This window comes from Vipera ursinii (genome assembly GCF_947247035.1).
Source record: "Vipera ursinii genome assembly, chromosome: 15".
Classification (NCBI taxonomy): Eukaryota; Metazoa; Chordata; class Lepidosauria; order Squamata; family Viperidae; genus Vipera; species Vipera ursinii.
The window spans coordinates 8,660,319-8,670,933 of NC_139528.1; the positions used below are offsets into that span (position 1 = coordinate 8,660,319).

Sequence of the window (10,615 nt, forward strand, 5' to 3'; positions counted from 1 at the left end):
TCTGAGCTGGGTGGTCTCCTTGCAGACGTTTCATTGCCCAGCTAGATATCATCCTCAGTGCTAGAGGGGAGGGGGTTTGCTATCCTCTTAGAACTACAATTGGGATCAGAATTTCTGTTTCTAAGCAACAGACTCTTGGAACTGGATCTAAAGCCACTAGAATCATTGGATACAAGATGGGTGGCAAATAAATATCCTGGATAAATAAATAAAGTAAATAAATAAAGCACGGCCCTGCCCTATTCTGGGTCCCCTGTGCCTCATCTCTGCCTGCTATCCTTAGTTTAATCCTCCACCAGGGACGTCCACAGAGTGTAGCCAAAAAAAATCAAGACGCATTCAAAGCCCCTCAGAGCTGCCATCTTGACTTTTTTGAGGAGACCCTTGTCCTCCGCAGTGGTTGACAGGACAACGATGATCGCTGTTTCTAAGTGGTTCCATGAACAAATTTTGCTGCTCAGAGGACTTTCAAAGCCACTAAAAACGAAAGCAAAACTTAGTAAAACTGTAATAACAGATGGGTTGTTTCGTGGTTTCCTTTAAGAGGCCCTAAGCAGGGCTGGCTCTCATCACTCTTTGTGGCTATTTTGGGATCAATAATTTGGGTTGGGGCGGATTGCTGTTAGAATACGGGAGAACACTGATCCTTAGCCTTTAAACTGCTCTCTCTGGGCAGTTTACAATGTTGAAGCATTCTTTGCATATTGCTCCCAGCAATCTTCAGTCCTCCAGATCGTGGTTGTCCGAAAGGTGCTTTTCCAAGAGGCAACTGAACTTTCTTGGTTTTTTCCTTGAAGACGTTTCTCTTCTCATCCAAGAAGCTTCTTTAGTTCTTCTACTTCAGCTTCACTTCAGAACTGAAGAATCTTCTTGGACGAGAAGAAAAAAAAGCCCAGTTGCCTTTTGGAAAAGCATCTTCTACATTTTATCACCCTTGGAAGGATAGAAGGCTGAGTCAACCTTGAGCCCCATCAGGATCAAACTCCCGGCTGTGGGCAGAGTTAGCCTGCAACACTGCTCTTTAATCACCGCGCCACTAGGCAGTTGTTATTATTTTATATTAAAGATAGATAGATAGATAGATAGATAGATAGATAGATAGATAGATAGATAGATAGATAAAGATAGAGATAGCAATAGAGATAGATGATAGATAGATAGATAGATAGATAGATAGATAGATAGAGATAGAGATAGAGATAGAGATAGATAGATAGATAGATAGATAGATAGATAGATAGATAGATAGATAGATATGTAGATGTAGATGTAGATGTAGATATAGATAGATAGAAATATAAAGATATAGAGAAAGATAGATGATAGATAGAGATAGAGATAGATAGAGATACAGATACAGATACAGATACAGATAGATAGAGATAGAGATAGATAGATATATAAATAGATATAGATATATAGATATATATATGTATAAAATCTTCGAACACCGGAATGGATAAAAAACAGTTGTTTATTGCTAAAAGATCATAATAAGCAATAAAAAGTAACCGTTTAAAGCATATCTATTGCACAATTGCTAAGACCATGCTAAGTTTGAAATTCATTGCATACAAGCTGAATGTGTCCTCCCTTCCCTAATCTAAGGAAGCAGTCTTTCAGCCCCACCATCACGCCTGCCCTCCACATCAAGTTCTTATCTGCAGCAACGCACATTCTCTAAACATGCTGAGGAGTCTTATCAGGAAAAGCCAAGATGCTTGGTTTGGAAGGTCCTGCCCCTAGAACTCCCCATCTAATTGCATTTTCATGCTTCCTTTCCAGTTTCCTTTGTGACTGTAAATAGGGCCCCAAAACTGGATCCGCCCATTTCCTTCAGACCATGCATGGCTTTTGCTCTGGGCTAAAATGTCTCACATGCTGCATAACATGAGGATGTGCTATTCCTTATTCTCCCCCCTTTCTATGTCCTTGTGTGGATATTTTCCACAATGTCCTCGTTGCAGACTAACAACAGAATAACAGAGTTGCAAGAGGCCTGACAGGTCTTCTGGTCCAATCCACTGCTCAAGCAGGAGATCCTATTGCAGGGGTGTCCAAGCACGGCAACTTTAACACGTGTCGACTTCAGTTCCCAGAATTCCCCAGCCAGCCATGTCACAGCTACTGTATGCTGGCTGGGAAAGTCATGGAGTTGAAGTCCACAAGTTTTAAATTTGTCGGCAGATGGTCTATCCCTACAAATGCATTTGATAATTAAAATATTAGCTAGGTATATTTCAAACTGTACATATTTCCTGGTGATTATAAAACTGTATTCTCCGAACTTTGGGTGTTTTGCTTTTTTTTTTTTTTGAAAAAAAAATCTGTTTCCTGTTTTTAACTTTTTTTGTTTTTCTCATTTTTTTCAGCGTTTTGTAGTTATTTTAATCAACATAAAATGATAAGAGACTTTGAAATTTTAATTTACATACTCTTGACTTGCCGTATTATTAGATTTTGATCTGAAATTGGGTTTTTAGTCCTGTTAATTTAGACTATACTGTTGAGTAACATATCAGAACCACACGAAACATAGATAACGTTCTCTTTATGTTTTTTATGTTTTCTAAAGAAAAATGGGGGAAATATTTTCTATTTCTTCTGCTAGAGTTTATCATTTCAACCCTGCCTGCCTTTTTCTTGATGTTCTATTCCTCAGCTTTCCTTGAGAAAGTTCCTCAAGAGTTTTATATCTATTCGAGCTAAGATCCTGCAAGGACCCAAGGAAACAAACCAACAAACAGCATCTAATACTAGAAACTCAGTAACAGAAACACAACTTACCAGCTCCTAAGAGAAGGATTGAGAACCACAGTCCGAGAACCCTCTCGTGCAACATGCTAGCGAAATGAAACCTTGTCTGACTTCTGAAAAGTGTGAATTGTCACATAATTTGCGTAATATTCTAATGAGAGTCTCTTACAGCAATTTTGGAGGGCAGGTCCCAAAAGATACTATATGAGCTGAGACTGTCCCTCTTACGAGGGATCAGCAAAACTCACGTCCTGCTCTGCTGCATCTTCTTGTTCTCCTCCCCCTCCTCCTCCTCTTCCTCCTCCTCCTCCTCCTCCTCCTCCTCCTTTCCCCTTTTATTAATAATAATAATACAAATAATACAAATAACAGAAACAAAGGAAGAATATAAGGAAAAACGGCTGGATGACAGATTAAATAGATGGAAAACCAAAGCTTTGCATGGACAACATTTGAAAAACATTGAAGGAAAATGTGATAACAACTTGACATGGGCATGGCTTAAGCTGGGAACCATCAAGAAAGAAACGGAAGGCTTAATACTGGCTGCTCAAGAACAAGCACTACAAACTAATGCCATGAAAGCGAAATACAAAAATCTACTGACAATCCAAATTGCTGACTTGGCCACAAAGCTGAAACTGTTTCACATTTTATATGTGAGTGCAGCAAAATCGCGCAAACTGATTACAAAGATAGACTTGACCGAGTTGCTAAACTAATCCATTGGGCATTGTGTAAAAAATATGACTTGCCTGTGTCCGAAAAGTTGTGGAAACATAGGGTGGAAAAAGTTGTCGAGAATGAGAGGGTGAAGATCTTGTGGGACTTCTGAATACAGACAGATCGCCATTTGGAACACAACATGCCAGATATCGCAGTCATAGAGAAACAAAGCATACCGCTGATTGATATCGCTGTACCAGGAGATGCCAGTCGAGGAAAAGGAACTGGAAAAATTTACGAAATACCGTGACTTGGCCATCGAAACTGCGTGGTTATGGATGAAACGTGTAACAGTGATACCCATTGCCATCGGGGCACTGGGAACTATGTCCAAAAACTTTGCAAAATACTTCAAGAAATTGCAGCTTCCTGCAATAACTCCAGCAAAGCTATAAAAAACTGCACTACTTGGAACATCTTACATTTTAAAGAGATACCTGGTTGAAACCTAGGATGCTGGCAGCAACCCGTGTCAACCATTAGTGCCTGTCAATTTGAGTGTTCAGTTGACTGAGTTTCATGTTTTATGAATAAAAATTTTATATAATAAAAAAGTTGGAAAGGACCTTGAAGGTCATCTAGTCCAACCCCCTGCTCAGGCAGGAAACCCTATACCATTTCAGGCAAATGGCTGTCCAGTCTCTTCTTAAAAACTTCCAGTGTTGGAGCATTCACTGCTTCTGGAGGCAGGTTTTTCCACTGGTTAATTGTCCTCACTGTCAGGAAGTTTCTCCTTAGTTCCAGGTTGCTTCTCTCCTTGATTAGTTTCCATCCGTTGCTTCTTGTCTTTTGCCTTCAGGCACTTTGGAGAAGAGCTTGACTCCCTCTTCTTTGGGGCAGCCCCTGAGATAGTGGAAGGATGCTATCCTGTCCCCCCTCGTCCTTCTCTTCATTAAACTAAAAAGGTAAAGGTAAAGGTTCCCCCGCACATGCGTGCTAGTCGTTTCCAACTCTAGGGGCCGGTGCTCGTCTCCGTTTCAAAGCCAAAGAGCCAGCGCTTGTCCGAGGACGTCTCCGTGGTCATGTGGCCGGCATGACTGGACGCCAAAGGCGCATGGAACGCTGTTACCTTCCCACCGGAGTGGTCCCTATTTTGCTACTTGCATTTTTACGTGCTTTCGAACTGCTAGGTTGGCAGAAGCTGGGACGAGTAACAGGCGCTCACTCTGCTATGCGGCACTCGGGATTCGACCCGCCAAACTGCCGATCTTCTGATCGATAAGCTCAGCGTCCTAACCCACTGAGCCACCATGTCCCTCATTAAACTACCCAATTCCAGCAATCGTTCCTTATATGTTTTAGCCTCCAGTTCTCTAATCATCTTTGTTGCTCTTCTCTGCACACTTTCTAGAGTCTCAGCATCTTTTTTACATCATGGTGACCACCACCTTCTCCTCCTCCTCCTCCTCCTCCTCCTCCTCCTCCTCCTCCTCCTTTTCTTCTTCTTCACGTTAAAATCATTTAAATTATTTTCTTAAAAACATATACAATAGAACAATCGAAGGAACAACGTAGCAAAATGCAGCATGGGCCATGTACCTATCAGAGAGAAGTAGCTGCACCTGCAGGAGAATTTTCCTAGGTAAATTTGAACCAAATACCAGAAGACAGGCAGAGTGAAGCACATCTTACTTTATTGACAGTACTGGAGGCAAAGATGGACCTCAAGAGTCTTTAGAGTCCACTGCTGCCTCTCTATTGGCCCAGACTATTCTTCAGGAGGACCAAGGCAGGGTTGTCAGTCACAGGTCATTGTTGAGCCAACTGTGAGATGCAGCTGCCCCAAGGCCAAACTTATCTTCTGGTGTCTTAAGTAGGCTCTATTTGTTCCCCTCTGATCAGTTCTGCCGAGGCATAAAAGAGCCAAGGTTGCCTACCCCTGGACTAGCCCAAAGCACATGTTCCAGTAGAGAGAAATTCCCTGAAAGTGGGCGGAGTCCGAAACCTCGGAAGAGTAAATCTCTGGTCCTGATTACCGGCCCAGATTCGATCTTGCAACATAATCCTGGAACACGTATATTTGCCTTCATTTGTACACACACACCCGGTCTCTTTTGCAGCCTGAGAAACTAAGGAGGGTCCCTTCCAACCGTTATGAAGTTGCGGGCTTGGCTGTCTCTTATCTGGCCATTCCCTGGCCAGCCTCCCTTTGCCCCATCCCCAAAAGTCTTTCTTATATCATTAGACCAGTCTGGGCTAGTTGATCCCTAGACTGACATTCCCCTGAAGCCTGGTCTTCGGGGCTGTGGGAGGAACCCTGTGACACCTACACCGGTTGTGTCTTCTTCTGTCCTTTTTTTGCTTCTGCCACAAGAAAGAGGGGGTCACATGGTTCAGCAGAAGCACCAGAAGGCAGGACGAGAAACAACGGATGGGAACTAATCAAGGAGAGAAGCAACCTGGAATTAAGGAGAAACTTCCTGACAGTGAGGACAATCAACCAGGGGAACTGCTTGCCTCCAGAAATCATGGGCGCTCCATCCCCGGAGGTTTTTAAGAAGAGGCTAGAGACAGTCACTTGTCTGAGATGGTGTAGGTTCTCCTGCTTAAGCAGGGGGCTGCATTAGAAGACCTCCAAGGTCCCTTCCAGCTCTATTCTATTCTAATTGTTCACAGATCTGTTTTTGGATTATCTTTTCCAGGATCTTCCCAGTTTCGATGTTAGTCTGGATCTATTCAGGGACGCTAGAAGCCGGAGGCAATCCAGAAGAGCAGAACAGAGGAAGGCAATGAGGAAACTTGGTGAGAGGAGGAGAAGGCAATGAGAAGCCACGCCTTGGGACTGATGATAAAAGGGGAAGGTGTGGGAGGTGTTGGTTGCTGAAGGCAACCGTTTGAAGATCTTCTGCTAGAGTCTTGGTCTGTTATTCTTGTTTAACTCTTGTTTGAACTTTTGTTTTCTTTTTAAATCAATTTGGTTGGGTTTTTCCAGCCTGTTGACTATAAGAAGAAAAAAGAGGTTGATCCTGACATTCAAACAGGGCCGGTTGTGGGCTGGAACAGAACAGGAGGGTCCCTTCCAACCATTATGAAGTTGCGGGTTTGGGTGTCTCTAATCTGGCCATCCCCTGGCCAGCCTCCCTTTGCCCCATCCCCCCAAGTCTATCTTATATCATTAGACCAGTGTGGGGTAGTTGATGTTCTGTTCCAGCCTACAACCGGCCCTGCAGAAATGTCAGGGACAACCCCTTTGTTATATTCAATAGGCTGGAATTAAGCCAACCAAATTTATTTGCAAAAACTAAACAAAACAGTTCAAAACAGAGTAAACCAAATACAAACCGAGACTATATCAGAAGCTCTTCAAACGCTTGCCTTCAGCAACCAGCACCTCCCACACATTCCCCTTGTAAACAACAGTCTCAGGGAATGGGTTCTCTTTGCCTCCTCCCGAGGTGCCTCATTGCTTTTCTTTGTTCACTTCTGCTTGTCTGCTTCCTGCTTCAAGCGTCCTTGAACAAAGCCAGCTGTGGATCGTCTTCGTCCAATCTTTCAGGCTCACACAGCTGGGTCTGAGGAGGAACAAGACGGGAGGGGCCTGGCTGAGAGCTCTGCGATGCATCTGCAACCAAAGGCTCTCCAAACCCCTCCTCCTCCTCCTCCTCCTCCTCCTCCTCCGAATTGTCCGATTCAGCTGCTGAAACCACAGGCTGATGCTGAATCACAACAGTTGATCCCTAGAGCAACATTCCCCTGAAGCCTGGTCTTTGGGGCTGTGGGAGGAACCCTGCGACACCTACACCGGTTGTGTCTTCTTCTGTCTCTTTAGTGGCCTTCAGGGAGAGTGATTAACTGGTCTGGTTGCCTGAACTGAGACTGCGTCTGCATAGCAACTGGGGTGGGAGGATGCAAGGACAACCTGACCCAGTACAGAGATTGGGATGGGGAAGGGCTGCGGAGGGGACGTCCCCAAGTTCCATCTTCCCCTTGTTACCAGGTTGGTGTTTTCTGTTCTTTTGTGGGTTGTACAGTTTTCTGTTGTTTAGTTTGTCTCTTCTGGATTTGGGAGAAAGGAATGGTGATGATTGATGGTTCCTCTCATTTTGCCCTTGTGGAGTTGTATGAATGGGAAATGGGTCCAAATGGCTCTTTGAGTCTTTAAGGTTGACGAGCCATGCCCTATACCACTTCAGATAGATGGCCATCAAATCTTTTCTTAAAAACTTCCAGCATTGGAGCATCCACAACTTCTGAAGGCTGTTCTACTGGTTAATTGTCCTCACTTTTAGGAAGTTTCTCCTTAATTCCAAGTTATTTCTCTCCTTGATTAGCTTCCATCCATTGTTTCTTGTCTTGCTTTCTGTTGCTTTGGAGAATAGGTTTACTCCCCCCCTCTTTGTGCAGCCCCTCAAATATTGCTTTCATGTCACTCCTATTTCTTCTTTTCTTTAGACTGGCAAACCCAATTCCTGCAGCCGTTCTTCATACATTTTAGTCTCCAGGCTCTTAATCATCTTAGTTGCTCTTCTTTGCACTTTTTCCAAAGTTTCAACATCTTTTTTGTAACGTGGGAACCAAAACCGGTTGCAGTATTCTAGGTGTAGTCTTACTAAAGCTTTATAGAACGGTATTAGTACCTCATGTGATCTTGACTGATCCCTCTGTTAATGCAATTTAGGATTGCATTGTCTTTTTTGGCTGCCTCCACACACCCTTGGCTCATGTTTAAGTGATTGTCCACTAAGACTCCAAGATCCCTCCCACAGTTGCTGCTATTAATCCTTGTTTCACCCAATCTATGTGTGTACTTTTGCTTTTTCCTGACTTTGCTTTTCTCTACAAAGAATTTTATTTTGTTAGATAGGGCCCAGTGTTCCAAGTCTGTCCAAAGCTTGTCTTCTGGGGTGTTGGCTACTCCTGCCAGCTTAGTGTCATCTGGAAATTTAATAAGTTCCCTTTCTATTCCCTCATCTAAGTAGTTTATGAAGATATTGAAGAATACCGGGCCTAGGACAGAATCTTGTGGTACCCCACTGCTTACTTCCCTCCGTGTAGATGTAGTACCGTTAAAGACTACTCGTTGACTAAAGTTTGTCAGCCAACTACAAATCCATCTTATGGCGATGCTGTCTGTCCCACTTTATTTTAGCTTACCAAGAAGTAGGTTGTGGTCTACTTTGTCGAATGCCTTGCTGAAGTCTAAGAATACTACGTCCACAGCATTTTGCTGGTCTACTAATTTAGTCGCTTTGTCAAAGAATGAAATAAGATTGGTTTGGCACGCTCTGTTTTTAACAAACCTGTCCTGGCAACTAGTTATAACTTTGTTTGCTTCTGCCACAAGAAAGAGGGGGTCACATGGTTCACCAGAGCACCAGAAGGAAAGACAAGAAACAACAGATAGAAACTAATCAAGGAGAGAAGCAACCTGGAATCAAGGAGAAACTTCCTGACAGTGAGGACAATCAACCAGTGGAACAGCTGGCCTCCAGAAGCTGTGGGTGCTCCATCACTGGAGATTTTAAAGAAGAGGCTAGAGACAATCACCTGTCTGAGATGGAGTAGGTTCTCCTGCTTAAGCAGGGGGCTGGACTAGAAGACCTCCAAGGTCCCTTCCAGCTCTATTCTATTCTAGTTGTTCACAGATAGGTTTTTGGATTATCTTTTCCAGGATCTTCCCAGTATCGATGTTAGTCTGATTGGTCTGTAGTTTCCTGGCTCGCTCTGTTTTTCCCCCTTTTTTTGAAGATGGGAACCACATCAGCTCTTTTCTAATCCTCTGGTAGTTCCCCAGATTTTTGAAAGATATGGAGAAGGCGGGGTGAGGGAAGAATGTATCATTGACTAATTTCCCCTGATTTACACTTTTATATAGCCCACGATTAGAATCCCAGTGACACACAGTTAAGGAAAAGAGTCACCCAGATTTCAAAATTTTAGAAACTTCCACGAAGATATATATATTGCAGAACCAGGACGACGAGCTCTGTCTTTATTGTAAGGGTACATTAACAGAATCTGGAAAGTCCCAAATTACATCTCTCTCCCCTCCCAAGACCATTTCCACACACGTTCAGCCACCCTCGTTTAATCTTCTCAGAATTAAATGGGAGGAAGTTGGACTTTGGGACTCAGTCCTGGCTTTGCCATACCCTAGATACTTAGATATCTAATTTAAACTTTTGCAGAATTGTACAACTTGATGAAGATATTAGTCCACCTGACATGGAAGTGTGGGATTCACATCCCTTAAAAAGCAATAATCAGAACGTGTGACTCTCCAGTTCAGAGATGATCAGGGAGATCAAAGCCTGTCTTGGGATGGACGTGGTGAAAAGTTCATCATTCTTTTACTGTGATGCTTCAAGCAGAAGATGTGATTGCTGGTTCCACTTGAGACAGCCAGAATAAACTGAAATGAATGGGATAAAGCAAATTACTTTATTCACCGGCATCCTTACGTCAATAACTCATGGTTACAGCAAAGGTTCTTCCAGAGTGCAAGGTGGTAATCTGGACCCATCTCATTAGGTAAAAGAATGAGGAACTTTTCCATCCTGTGCAAGTTACATGTTGAAACGGAGCTTGTTATCACCCAGCCACATGCTAGGGTTCGTGTAGAGAGAGAATACCAAGACAAAGACAGGAAGTCCTGCCATAAACTATGAAATTCCACCCACTTAACTAGCTAAGCATGGTATTCACAAAACAGCTATACTACAATTCCCATAAGCCATCTCTTGAGGAAATAACATTTAACCCTGGAAATGCTACATGTTCTTATGTACAATGCTGCTAAGGATGCTGTATTAACCCTGTAAATGTTAAATACTCTAACACAGTTCTTAATTCCTAAACTGGATATAAAATGGAGCAGCTGAATATATACTGGTCCAGCAAGGGGGAGCTGCCCCTCTCTCCATGGGAACACCTGTGGATTTACTCTTGGGAAAGTGGGATCAATCAGCTGCTCCCCCTTGGGACACTGACCCCTCTGCTTGGCTGGGGAAGGAAGGGGGTGTCCCATAAGTGCTGGGCTCTCCTATGGAAACAGGAGTGGGCTGCCCTATGGCTGTAATCAAAGTTGGATTTGAAACCAGAGGAGAAGATGAGTCTGCAAGAAGTGGAGGAGGGGGAAACCAGGGCAGCAGACCCCCCTGGCAAGCTCTGAGGAGAGAGAATAGGGAAGCCC

The 10,615-nt window shown here is 43.5% G+C and overlaps 1 protein-coding gene across 1 annotated transcript in view; it reads right to left on the reverse strand.

Annotated features, from left to right (window-relative positions):
* LOC310647191 (uncharacterized protein) overlaps positions 1-3,016 on the reverse strand; it is a 32,365-nt gene extending 29,349 nt beyond the window's left edge. Inside the window, 1 exon segment of the mRNA XM_083374247.1 lies at positions 2,788-3,016. Within this exon segment, the coding sequence (XP_083230373.1) occupies positions 2,788-2,842 (55 nt within the window). The 5' untranslated portion in view covers positions 2,843-3,016.
* Between the last annotated feature and the right edge of the window lie 7,599 nt (positions 3,017-10,615).